This window comes from Caretta caretta, chromosome 1 (genome assembly GCF_965140235.1).
Source record: "Caretta caretta isolate rCarCar2 chromosome 1, rCarCar1.hap1, whole genome shotgun sequence".
NCBI classification, from domain to species: domain Eukaryota; kingdom Metazoa; phylum Chordata; order Testudines; family Cheloniidae; genus Caretta; species Caretta caretta.
Window position 1 is genome coordinate 307,979,146 of NC_134206.1, and position 14,553 is coordinate 307,993,698.

Consider the following 14,553-nt stretch of genomic DNA (forward strand, 5'->3'; position numbering starts at 1 on the left):
ACAGAGGGTAGTTGCTTAGCATGCAGCATAGGCCAAATCAGTTCCCCTCCAAAATATGTCTTATCAGCACAGAAGTGATGCAAGGATAGCGATATTATCCCTGTTATGAAAGCAGTTTTCTTATCTCTCCTCTCTACTCATATAGTAGCTGATTTGGTGTGGCAGAAACTGCATTGAGCAGAAAGATGAAAAAGCCCTAGGCATGAGAGGCACTGGGGATGTCCAGCTGTCTTCAGTATTGCTGCAGAACAGATGGTACTTTTAAAAACCAGTTTGCAGATTCCTAATTTGGAGACTGAAACCAGCTAATACTCCATTCTAACTTCCCATGAGAAGAAGAAGGAGATTGCTAGGCAGTGCTGGGATTTATATAGTAGGGCCTAAGGACAGGACATACATTTCACTTCCATCTTTTCCAGGGAACAAGCACTGGCCGTGCTATGGAAACGTACAGAGGAAGGGAAAATGCGTGTTCTTCCCAACATTAGCATACTGCACTTATGCTATACCACCGGTCAAAAAGTAAAATACAGATATTCCCAAAACAGCACCTTGGAATGACTATCTAACACTCATAATTTTTGTTTCCAATTTATCAACAAAATAATTAACTAAACTTACATAGTTATTACAAACCATAATATAATATAATTCTGACAGGAAAAAAAAATCATAACTAACAATATAAAACATGTCGCCAGGTATCAAAATTCATAATATTAGCACAAATGCAGTTATGTTTCACATTGTTGCATAGAGTTCAATAAAAGGAGAGACCTCCAGTTTATGATATGAATGCATGCATGGTCAGCTATGTTTCTGAACCATGCAGATATCAAATCACAGCCATATGGGGCTAGGAACTTCTTTGCTTAAACAACAAAAGAATATCAATACAGTAGGTAATCTTTCTTTGTTAAAAGAAAAACACTCAAAAGAAGTATAGCCCCAAACTTTCATCTACCTTCAAAACTGTAGGAGGAACTGATCTCCAAATTTTAAATAAAAATATGGAATACAGTATCATTTTAAATATTTAAGGTAACTGACAATAGGCCAATAAAACATACAGTAAGTGTTACAAGATAGAGGTGACAAGCTAATTCATAAGAGCAATAAGTCAAGAGTGCATGGTATAGCTGGACAGCTGCATTTCATAGGCATCAAAGCAGTTAGCTTTGTTGCACATCTCTTCATTAAAATTTGCAGTTATGTTTATGTCAGACATGCTAACTCCTCTACATATCAATACAGAACAGGGGACTTAAATTTAAACCCTATAAAATAACAGAACAGAGAACATTTAATGAACCTACAGAGCTACATTTATAATTTATTTTCTCATTAAAAAGGCGTGTTATATTATATATATTGTACTGTTGTAATGCAGTTTAACAAAGACTTGCAGCTAATGAATGAAAACTCTTTCCTAAAACTAATTTATTTTATTTATTGGAACATTTTTAATCACATAGGGCTGAATTCTGCCATCATTACTCAAGCTAGACATCAAGATGTGCCAGAGCCCTCATGATAAGAGGTACTGGCTTTCAGACTGGAATTTCCCGCATGAGCACAGACTTCAGAGTAAAAAGCATTCTAATTGCTCCAAGAGCTTCTACACTGGCCATCCTAGGGCAAGAGCATTGCCTTAGAGCTGGTACTATGGGATTCCTGGCAGTCTCACTGGGGACCAGGGGCTTCAACAGAGGCATGTCAAGGAGCTGCTCATGCTCTGTGTGTCTCCTAACTTGACTTCTTGAGCTGGAGCTTGGTATTTCAAGTTCTGAGGAATCAATGCTCGATGGGGCCCTTGACTTTACTGCCGAAGGGATGGAGTGCTTTGGTGTGGTGATGTTCACCCACTGTGCTTATGGGAAGTGTAAGGAGAGCTTGCCATTAAGTTTGCTGCTTGACATCCCGCACTTCAGCATCACAGATTTTTTTAGCTATCTTTCAGGCTACATGCCCATAGGTGCATGTTACATTGTTCTGATGTTGGATTTCTGTTTTGCAGCTCAGTGCTCATTTTCTCTGTTGATCTGGTCCTTCTCTCATTTTTCTAGGCCCCTTTTCTCTTCCTTTTGCAAGTATGGCATCAAAAGAGGAAGAAGACCACTCAGCTTGGCGTTCCAGGACATTTATGAACATCCCGGATTCTTGGGGAGACCACGTTCCCTGTGTCATATAATCGTCCATGTGGCAGCCTGCCAGGGATGTGTCGGTGATGATCGCCTTGTCTGGAGAGACCCCCCATGCATATGCGATGTGGGTCTGTCCATCACTGAAGCCATGACAGTACCTTGGTGGGGACTGTTAGCATGAAGTCCATGGAATGAAGGTTTGGTGAGTAAATGGATTGGAGCCACATCTGACTACAGCAAAGGTGGATTCATGCAAAAGGGGTCACATGTGTACATGAAGCCATGTGGTCTAGGAGGGATAGGCAAGTCCAGGCTGGTAGACAGGATTGCTCACAATGCGAGTTATGATGTTGCTCATTGACTGGAACACGTCTTTTGGCAAATAGGCCCATGCTGTGACTGAACTGATGTCAGGCCCTATGAAGTCCAGAGACTGTGTGGAGTCTATGATCCATTTCTCAATGTTGACGCTGACTCCGAGGGACAAAGGAAGGTTGAACAGCATGGAGGTTGAAACTTGTGCTTCTTGCTTGGACCACGCAGCCAGAAGCCAATTGTCGAGATATGGAAACATGAAAAGCCCCTAACATCTGACATAGGCCGCTACAACAGAAAAAGACTTTGGTAAAGACTCTGGAAGCGGTGGCTATTCTGAAGGCGAGCACCCTGTACTGGAAATGGTAGCAGCCCAATGTAAATCTCTGGAAATGTCTGTGGGCTGGATGGACATCAATGTGAAAATAAGTGTCCTTCATATTGAGAGCCATAAACCCCATGCTCTTCTCTAAGGATGGGATAATCACTGCCAAGGTGACCATGCAAAACTTGAGTTTGTGAATGAAGTGATTGAGATGTTGGAGATCAAAGATTGGTCTTCCCCCACCTTTCTTCTTGGGTATCAGGAAGTTGAGTAAAACCCTGTTCCCTGAAATTTTGTGGGGACATGTTCTACTACTCCCTGTTGTAATAAGGAGTTCACCTGTTGGGTGAGGATGCTGTCATGAGAGTGGTCTCTGAAGAGGATAGGAGGGAGAGGTCTTGGAGGAGGTAGCATGATAAACTTGATTGTATAGCCATGGCGGATGATGTTCAACATCCATTTGTCCATTGTTATTGCACTCCAAGTGTGGAAAAAGAGGGCTAACCAACTCCCAGAGGTGGCTGGAGGATTGTGAGGTGATAGATATAGCAGTTGGCAACTCTTGGGGTCACCTCAGAAATACCTCTTGGCTAGAGGTTGTAACTGCGACGTCAAAGCCTAAAAAGAGGGCCCCGGAGGTGAGATCGCTGAGATTTCTGGCATTTCCTCAGAGGCTCATCAGGTCTCTGAGGGTAAAATGGGGGGCCCATAGAAGAGAAACAGTGGAACTAAAATTCATTTTCAAATTTAACACCATTATTTTGGGCTTGGATAGGGACTGGGAATGGCTGGCTCATTACAAAAGCAGCTTTGCCTCTCCTGGAATTGACACCTCCTCATCTATTATTGGGAGTGGACTACATCCACCCTGATAGAAGTGGCCCTGTCAACACTGGTTCTCCACTTGTGAGGTAACTCCTGTCCCTTTATATGTCATTACATAAGCCTGCATCTGTAATTTTCACTCCATGCACCTGAAGAAATGGTGTTTTACCCACGAAAGCTTATGCCCAAATAAATTAGTCAGTCTTTAAGGTGCTACCAGACTCCTTGTTGTTTTTGTGGATACAGACGAACATGGCTACCCCCTGGTACTTGGCTAGTAATGCCTGACAGTTCACAATTCTGAATTGAAGGGTAGACGAGAATAATATCTTGCATCCTAAAAGGTCCAAATGCTTGCCCTCCTTATCAGCTGGTGTAGATCATGGGTGATATTGTTTGGCTTGTTCAGTCGCTGCCTGGACAACTAGGAAGTTTGGAGAAGGCTGAGAAAAACGGAACTCAGACCCGTGGCAGGAACTATAGGAATGTTTTTGGCAACTTTGGGGGGGTAGCTGTGCATGTGGTCGGGGTGTGCCACACTGGAGTCTTCCAGAACGGAATAGCATCATTAATTGGCAATGTAATTCTGGCTGGTACCAAGGTGTGGAGGATATCAAGTAGCTTATGCTGGGTGTCCTGGATTTCTTTCAGGGGAATTTGGAGTTCCCTCACAACTCTCTGCAACAGTTTCTGAAATTGCCTGAAGTCATCCGGAGGAGAAGGGGATGCTGCAGTAACCACTTCATGAAGAGGGAAATTTCACCGGTTCCGGTGACACCACTGCGACTGGACTAAGGAGTTCCTCCTCTATCAGTGGATCTGAGCACCTGTTAGAAGGAACCCATAGAGGGGAGGCAGGCGAATATTTCCTCATAGACTGAGCTGGTTCTAAGGGGGTGGTATTGGGACCAGGGTCCCCAGTATGACCATTAGGTCATATCCGAGGGAGGTTGTGGGGTACAGCATGGGGTACCAATGGCTCCAAGATGGTGGAAGTGGTGGATGCTGGTATGGATGTGGCAGTCTCTGTGAAGGTGCATAGGGGTGATATGACATGGTCAGCTCCTCTCCTGGTTCTGATTCGGAGGAGGAGGAGAAGATGGACTCCAGTTAAATGGTAGTACCTTGGGAAGGGTGCAGATTATTGGAATGGATGGTGAGGGGTCCTGTACCCAGGGCATATCCCGTGGCAGAGAAATAATCTCTCGAGATGGAGGGGTGACTCTGGGTCTCTCACGGCCAATATGTGCTGTGGCTCAGATACGGTTCAGGATCTCCCCAGTGTCAGGGGTACCCTGTCTTTGATTTGTATTGGTGCCAGCGCCATGGACCTTCCCAGAATGGGAGGATCCCACATCTTGTGCCAGTGATGTTGGTACTGGTGGAGCAGGGCTCGGAACAACTGGATACCACCATGTGTGGGATTTCTTCTCATGCCTATGGGACTTAGCATGAGCTAAGGAAGGAGTCATGGAAGGAGTGTCCACTTTCTTTGATTTTGAGGAAGACTTAGTCCCACGCTTATGGGTATATTTCCTTATCTCCTGACTAGGCCCCACCAGGGGTACATGGTGGTAGTTCCCCTGGCACCAGATCTGGATATGGTAGCAATAGGTGAGCTCTGTGCTAATTCAGGCTGATGTATGGGAGAGTTCCCTGGCATGGATCCGAATGAGGCCTCATGGCGAACTCCATAAAGTGCTTCTGGAGGCAGAGAGCCTGGCCTTCTTGGGTGTGGCTGGGGAAGGACTGGCAAATACTGCACCTTGATGCAATGTGAGCTCCCCCCAAGACGTAGAGGGGGCGTTGGTGTTTGTCGCTGACCGAGAAGGAGAGCAGGCAGGAGGCACAGAGTTTGAGGCCTGGAGTCCTGGGCATAGTCCAGTACTCGCTTGTGGGCATGGGGGGAGGAAGTGAAGAAGAAAACAACCCCCAAATCAATCTAAACAAAGCACTAAAACTACAATAAATTGGTAAAGCTATTATAAAACTCTTAAAACTATGTACAACTATCTTACTTAAAAGTGCATCGGAAATATGGACACAAAGTTCTGACCAGGACCATGTGGCGGTGACAAGGAACTGGAGATGCAGTCAGTCCACCCTGTTCTTTATCACCATGGATGGAAGCAGAAGGTGAGCCAGGGTGCATGTGCGGACCAACCAGCTCCAAACGCATAGTTTGCCTGTGTAACCCTTAATGGAATACCATAGGGAGCATCACTCGAAGAAGAGCCAATAGATATGGAACGGTACCTGGCAAGGCATCATTGGAACTGGTGACGAGCTACAGTGATGGCCAATCAGGTACAGTCTCTTAAGGGAGCTCCTTTACTGATTGTGATCAAGAAAAAATTGACTGGAATGTCCCAAGGGGAGCATTTATACTCAGCAGGGAGTTGTGTGCGACTGCTAGTAGGGGGGCCATACTTTATCCCACTACTGCTGCCCTCAAGGATCATAAAAATCTTAAGAGCTAAAGGAGTTCTGCTCGTCTTATGCTAAGACCCAGAAGTGAAGATCCCGTATAGATGGTGGCCTTGATTTTGTGTTTAGTTATTTTACATTTCAGACACTGTCATATACAAATCTACTGTAGCCAGCTACAAAAGGGTCATCCTAGTGTAGGATGTCTAGCTGGGTAAAACTTAGGCATGGCTAGGGCTCCCTTTCCTTGGCAATCACTGCTGCCACATCTGCCTCTTGGGGCTTTCAGGAGCTGGCATAATTTAGAGTATCCCTTAGATGGCGTAGAATTAAAGGAGCACAAAGGCCAGTTTCACGCACACACACCTGCCAAGATGCAATGTATGTTTCTCAGCTGTAGCTGAGGATCTAGGCCAGTATCTTTAGAGAAGCATGAATTTCACTGAATGCCGATTTACTTAAATTCTGCCAACCCCCTTCTTTAACTGTTCTTTATTTATGAAAAAAGGAAAGTGAAGGACTGATTGTCTTGATTCCTACCTTGCAAATTTCCCCTCAGTTCTATTAATGCATCAAAATACTCCTGTTAGCTGTGTAAGTAAACATATAGTCCCCTTTGCTGCAGTATCTGAGCACCTCACAAACATTCACTAATTTAACTCCAAATGGAGTTTTTACCCCAAAAGGAAAAAGTGCCAGAAACTCCATGAAGTCCACTAGAGACTTTGCTATTGCTTCTGATTTTACGTGGAACACATTCTGATACTCTGGTGCTAAGCACCGAACAAAACCTTATGGATAGGGCAACAGAGATAACAGATGATCTCACAGCATCTCTGTTAGGTAGGGAAGCATTATCCCCATTGAACAGACAGGGAGTTGACGCACAGAGACATTGAGTATCTTGCCCAAAGTCAGTCAGTCACTCTCACACACATACACACACAGAGTTCCTGGTAGCGCTAGAAATTCAGTCCAGATCTCCTAAATCCAGTGCCTCAGCCACCACACCATCCTTCCTCCTATTACAGTCCTGAAAATCTTCTGGTCAGAATAGACCTTCAGTACCATGTAGAACTGTACTTTAATTCTGTGACACTAGGGAGAATTTAACTCTCTCTATGAACATTGCACTGCTGGGCTTAAGTCAGAAGTTAAAAAGAGAAAGGCTTGTACATCCTCTCTGGAGGAAGGTCTTGTGGTTTACACATAAAATTAATTCAAGGGGGCCTGGATTCCATTCCCAACCCTATCACAGATTTCCTGTGTGGCCTCGGGCACGTCATTCATTTCAGTTTCTTCATCACTAAATGGGTGATACACCTAACTATCTCACTGGGGGGTGGTAAGACTAAATTGCTGTGCATAAAGTACATTGAAATTCTAGGATGGAACATTATACAAGTAAAGTATTATCAGAGTCTCAGTGTTGCTGCAGAACTCAGTATCATTATGCTACATATTGAATTTTTTAATATAGTAATATTTTCCCTTTATAGATTTCAAACGGATGTAATTTGCAAAGAATTTAGGTACTTTCCCCCTGTCGTTTCTTCAGAAAAATAACTGACATTCAACAAATATACTTGTGATCATCCAATTATTTTCTGAGTTACAATTTATGCCCTCCAGTAACAAATCAGCAGCTTTTTGGCACCTACGCATTCATATGTTCAAACTATCCTGTAGTTAATATTGTCTGTTTACATCTGGACTCTTGTTTCCCAAACATGGGAGGACCAATTCCTCCCTTATTCTTTCTGGGTTTTTTTTGGTTTCTTCTAAGATAGCGTGCCAAGAGAGCAGTGCACTGAAACATACAACAAGTTCAGAGGGAAAGAAGTTAATCCCCGTTTAAAAAAAATAAAAGCTGATCTATGTCTTGTTTGCTCAGCCTCCTGTACTATAATTGGTTTCAGGTTCTCAAAATTTCCACCAGCAGGAAGATTTCCACTCAATATCAGGCTGACTCATTTCTAGTTACGGAAGACACTCAGGAGGAATCTGGTTCAAACTGGCATATGCTTTGGTAATCACTAATAAGGATGACAAAGTAAACCGTGTTCAAGCAATTAGTGTCCAGAAGTAACGGGAATTTTGACTACTTCTGTTCATTTAATCATTTTAGCTTGTAAGGCTACTATGAAAATGTTGAGTGCTAGAAAAGTCCAAATTTCAGAAAAGTTTGATTAAAATAATTGAAATATCATGACTATCTATGATACTTATTCAGTAGATATCATCATGTAAATATAAAAATCACACATGGGCCAAACGCATACCTAGTTTAATAACCAATGACTTTGGTGGACACACACCAGGGAAAAAATTGGCCCACGGTGCCTGAAGTATGTTTCCTAAAAATTATGAATCATATCGGTTTACCAACCTGTCAATAAATACCTTTTGTCTCTAATTAACAGAGAATTCAAGGCATTTTAATCTTTCTGATTCCCACCAAGAACTCAAACATAGATTTGTAGTGAGCTCTAGAAAATGTTCAAAATAGTTTGTACACAGGTATTTTTTTACACTCTTATGAAACATACTATGCGTCCCATACCTTTTGTGACACCGATTTACTTGGATTAGTACTGCTTGCTGAAAATATAGGATCAATTTGAGAGCTTCTGAACATAACCAGCTCATCCTTAGAATCAGCAATCTAAAAGAAAAGAAAACAATATTTTGGAAGTCCTTTATATTTCATTTTGAAGATTTTTGGAGTCTATTTTTAATGCACATTTTACTTTGCATGAGAGATTATAAGAGTTGTGTGTAAACTTCAGAAGAATGATTTATAAATCCTCATTGTATCCAAGAAAAAAAGGGGAGCCAGATTCAATTTAAGTTTACAGAATCATAGAGATGTAGAGCTGGAAGGGATCTCCAGAGATCAACTAGTCCATTCCTCTTCCCCCCCGCCAAGTATACCTAGGACCATCCCTGACAGGTGTTTGTCTAACTTGCTCTTAAAAACCTCCAATAATGGGGATTCCACAACAACCCTTGATACCCTATTCCAGTGTTCAACTGTTCTTATAGTTAGAAAGTTATCCTAATATCTAACCTAAATTTCCCTTGCTGCAGAGTAAGTTTGTTTTACCTTCATTGGCTATAGATAACAGTTGATGACCATCCTCTTTATAATAGTCCTTAACATATTTTCATACTTATCAGGTCTCCACTCAGCCTTCTTTTTTCATGCCCAGTTTTTTTAACCTTTCCTCACAGGCCAGGTTTTCTAAACTTTTTATCAATTTCGTTGCTCTGCTCTGGATTCTCTCGTTTGTCCACATCCTTCTTAAAGCATGGCATCCAAAATTGGACATAGTACTCTAGCTGAGGACTCACCAGAACTGAGTAGAGCGAAACGATTACCAATCACGTCTTACATACCACACTCCTGTTAACACACCACAGAATAATATTTGTCTGTTTTGCAACTGTATCACATTGTTAACTCAGATTCAATTTGTGATCCATTATAAGCCCAAGATCTTTTTCAACAGTACTACTGCCTAGCCACTTATTCCCCATTTTATAGCTGTGAAGTTGATTTTTTCGTCTTTAGTGTAATACTTTGAATTTCTCTTTATTCAATTTCATCTCTTTAATTTCAGACCAATTTTCCAGTTTATCAAGGTCATTTTGAATTCTAACCCGTCCTCCAAAGTGCTTGCAACCCCTTCCATCTTGGTGTCATCTGCAAATTTTACAAACATTCTCTCTGCTGAGTTATCTAAGTCATCAGTGGAATCTCAATAGATATATCCTCCCAGTTTGACAATGAACCATGACTACTCTTTGAGTACAGTTTTTCAACCATTTGGGCCCCACTGTATATTAATTTAATCTAGACAATATTTCCCTAGTTTGCTTATGAGAACATCATGTAAGTACAGTGTCAAAAACATTACTAAATTCAAAATAAATCATGTCTACATCTTTTCCTCTATCCACTAGCCAGTAGCCCTGTCAAAGAAGGAAATTGGGCTGGGACAGCATGATTTGTTCTTTAATAAATCCACATTGGCTATTAGTTATCACCCTATTATACTCTAGATTCTTACAAATTGATTGTTTAATAATTTTTCCAGTATCTTTCCAGTTACCGCAGTTAGGCTGACTGGTCTATAATTCCTGGATCCTCTTTGTTCCCCTTTTTTAAAGATAGGTACTATATATGTTTGCCATTCTCCAGCCCTCCAGACCTCACCCATCCTTCATGAATTTCTGAAGATAACTGCTAATGGTTCCAAGATTTCTTCAGTCCTAGGGTGAATTTCATCAGGCTCTGTCAAATTTAATACATCTAATTTCTTTAAATATTCTTCATCTTGTCTTTCCCTATTCTGGCTAGGATCCAGTTGCCGTCCCCTAAGATATGCCTTTTAGGATAGTCACAACCAGTAAACACATTTTAAAGGTGTTAAACCCTGTCTACACAAGTGTTTGAAAATGTTAGTTAAAATGAGTTAGCTAACATGCTTTTAAACCATCTATTTTCCCTAGGCCAGACATGGTCTTGGAGTGAATCCCTGCTTAGATGCCAAGGGATTAGCTGGTGCAGCTTCAGTGCATCTGGCTCATAGCATACAGCTGTTAAAACCTAACTTCACAGAGAATTATAAGAAACATGATTACAAAGCTTCCCACCATAAATATTTCTTAATTAAAAGTTTGTTGGTATCTGAGATCACAGAGAATGTGCAATAAAGCAAAATCGCTGGAAAGGTTTAAACAACCAGGGAATTGTTTATGGAAATCCTTGGTGTATAATTAGGTATAATGGGATTATGGTCAGCAAAGTAAGTGTACAATGTGCATCAGAAAAGCTTTATACTGCTATTAGACTATGAAATAGTCTCCCAGTGGAAGTAGTGAAAACACAACTGATTCAATCACTTAAAATTAGGCTGCTGAAAGCAATAGAAAATATGATGTGGAGAGCAACAATGCATTGAAGCAGATTATCTGATAGAACTTTAGCTTCTCTAAATTCATCGCTCAATACATTTTAGCATTCACTGCAAATTCCTGAGTGCATGACATGACATTTAAGGTTAAACTTTTTTTAAAATAAAATAAATCATAAAATCTATCACACATATAATATATTAGTCTATTTTAGCACATCTAGAGTTAATGAAAAAGTATTTTAAAATCTAAGATCTATTATGGATTAAACAACTGCATATGATTATTATGTAAATTATTTAAACCCCAGTGTTTACCTTGCTTATATCAGACTCTGATTTGCTGGAACACATACTTTGAAGTTCCTGCACAAGATCTACTTCATCATCAGAACCAAGGGACAGCCTTTGCTCCAGATTTAACACTTTTAGCTGCTCATTCTCTGAAGAGCTATGAAAACAAAACAAGAGACAAGACAACTGAAAGTGGGCTATGGCACATAATTAATATATTTATACACACACACAGGGCACAAGGAAATGGTATCCTCCTTTCACAAAGATTGCATAACTACACTGTCTATTCAGTAACACCCCTACTTTAGGATGTAGCAACAAACAGAATGGAAATAGCACCCAGTTTAGGCATCAGTAGTTGTCAGTCTTTAATTTTGTTGCTTCATAATAGACCCTCTTCTACCCAATTTAATCTACTCTCTCCACTGTTTCAGCAAAGGATGCTTCCGTGTGACAAGTATAAATGCCATTTGACGAGAGTTTTTCTTTCTTTTGCCTATACCAATTCAGTGCTGCAGCCATCCTCCCACGCTCCTTTTTTGGAACTATTCCTAACTATTTAGGAGCCACTGCTAGAAGCACAAAGGTTTCTGTGCTCTGCAAAGATGTGAATTTAAGATCTGGAGTTGTCTCCTGCATATGGTAACATAAAATGCAGTCCCCTTGGACCATTTGCTCAGTAGCTACTTAAAGACATTCCATATCATTTAGAGTAAAATGCACGTATTATACAAACTTCAGATTTCCATTCAGTAGGCTGAAAAAGCCAGAAGGTCTTCTTTGTACACCTCGAGATGAAAAGACAGCCTTCTGCTTTTTATAAGCCAAAGTAAGAGGAGTTTTATATAACATTCCCCAAGTCCTAGAACATTCTAATAATAAATAAAGGAACATACTCTGTGGCAAGGTTTGAGCTACTGAAATAGGTTCTAAATTATAATTAAAAGCCTTCAACACCTCTCCTCCCCCGCCCCCATAATTAGAATTAAAAAGCCTATACTTCTTCAGCTTTGAACCCAAAAGTAACCATACCAAATGTAAACCATCCACTTACTCAGAAGAGTGAACTGGGTTTTGACATAGTAGTATCTGTCATCTTTGCTAAATACTACAAGAATAAAAAACCTGACTTACTTTTTGATAAGAGAAGCCATTTTGTTGCAATTCTGTTGCAACATGTTCTTTGTTTTTATACCTGCACAAAAGGGAGGGAAGTTAACTTGTTATACTTAGCATAATTCTATTATTTTCTTCATTTTAAAAGCTGTAATGAATAGGCAAAACATATTCCTATTTTTTGATCATCAGCACACCCCATGTCCTGTCAAGATCATGTTAAGGCCCCATGGCCCTATTGCAATTGCACAAAGAGGCCTGAGCGGGGGCCAGGATCTGCCCACTTTCTTGAGCAGGTGTGGTATAGGTAGTCTTTTCCCCACCAAGTTCTGCCAACACAGTGACTACTGACACCAGTATGGTCCTCTCAAAAAGAAGGAAACCAACCCAATTCATCATTACTTGTTATCAGAGTGAGCCTTTGAACTCAGAGGTGAAAGGCTATTAAAATGAAATCCACTGTCCCATTTTGTCTCAATTTCCCTCCAAATGTTTATTCTTAATATACGTTACCAAGAGTGCAAGAGGATCCTTAGATACAAAGTATGACAGCAATAACCTTATCACCTTGAGCTGTGTTCACATCAACTCTAAGAAATTAAGCAGGATTAGATCTGGTCAGAATTTGGATGGAAGACTACCCAGTCTGCTTCAGGAAGTGTTAGTGACAATTCAGAAATAGCACTCTTCTCCCTTTCAGAGTAGCAGCCGTGTTAGTCTGTATCCGCAAAAAGAAAAGGAGTACTTGTGGCACCTTAGAGACTAACCAATTTATTTGAGCATAAGCTTTTGTGAGCTACAGCTCACTTTGTTGGATGCATGCAGTGGAAAATACAATGGGGAGATTTTATATACACAGAGAACATGAAACAATGGGTGTTACCATACACACTGAAAGGAGAGTGATCAGGTACGGTGAGTTATTACCATCAAGAGAAAAAAAACCTTTTGTGGTGATAATCAAGGTGGGCCATTTCCAGCAGTTGACAAGAACATGTGAGGAACAGTGTGTGTGTGTGGGGGAAATAAACGTGGGGAAATAGTTAAAACTAGGCATCAATATTTGGTGGGAATAGATTTTTCCATTTTTGCAGTATTAATTTTTTATCAGCATAAGATGCTTAATAGCCATGCTACCTTGTTACCAGGTAATCTCCCCCAGGTACCAGGAGCATATCCAAGAATGAATTTAAGGGAGAGGGCTCCATCTTAGCTTCCAATATCAAACTGGTCCTTTGATCCCCCCTCACCCCCAAACTCACACCAGAAATTCTTGATACAGGGGCACTTCCAAAACATATGAGCTAATGTGACACCAAGGGAGTTACACTTAAAATAGTGGCCAGCATTTATGAGATCCGTTATCACTAGTCTATGTGGTGATCAGTGTATTTGAAAAAGTGTCTTTTGGTGAATAAGCCATAGTTTCAAATCTGTAGTTGCTTTTTTAACATTAGATACAATTGTATTGAAGGGGGTCCATGATAACTGTGTATCCAAATTGCTATTTCAAGCAACTCTCAAAGTATCAATCTTTGACAGAGTTTTTTGGGACTGGGAATCATAAAAGGATACCTCTGGCTGAGTAAATCCATTCCATTGCATCCGGTCCAAATACATTTGTAAGTAAATGCTTTAACTAGAGATATTTTCATGCTCCAGAGCAGGGCAAGCCAAATTGTTGCTGAAGACCTAAAAATGGTTTCAATTTATTATCATCAATTAGCTGTAACACAGTTATAACTCCTCTCTGTCCATCCAATTCCTCCACACCAAGGTTTTGCCACTCATTTTAAAGACAGGATTGCTCCACAGGATCACCTCTACATGGAAGAATGGATGGAAGCAGAATTTTCTGGCCAAGTTTGACCAAGCTTGCCTCCCTCATTGTTGTGGGAGCTCTGGAGCCATCAAATCTGCCCTAATACAATCCTGCAATGCCTGAAAGGAAGGTAGGGTTTACAAATTCTTGTTCAACGTGAACCCAAAGAGGAGTCTGTGTGGTCACATCTAATAACCACAAAGATGCATGAACTAACAAAAAGGAGATATAAATAATTTTCTAAGCTGGGAACATGAAATCCCCACAGACTCAGGGACGTGTAATTTGTTCAGAGCCCAAATAACCTGCAACCCAAAGGAATGTCCTTAAATTATTATTGAATTTCTTAAAAACAGTTTGAGG

General features: G+C 40.9%; 1 protein-coding gene across 1 annotated transcript in view; it reads right to left on the minus strand.

Annotated features, from left to right (window-relative positions):
• The window catches only part of CTTNBP2 (cortactin binding protein 2), a 193,250-nt gene that overhangs the window by 2,941 nt on the left and 175,756 nt on the right, over positions 1 to 14,553 (minus strand). The window contains 3 exon segments of the mRNA XM_048836159.2: positions 8,600 to 8,701; positions 11,274 to 11,406; positions 12,387 to 12,447. Of these exon segments, the coding sequence (XP_048692116.2) occupies positions 8,600 to 8,701; positions 11,274 to 11,406; positions 12,387 to 12,447 (296 nt within the window).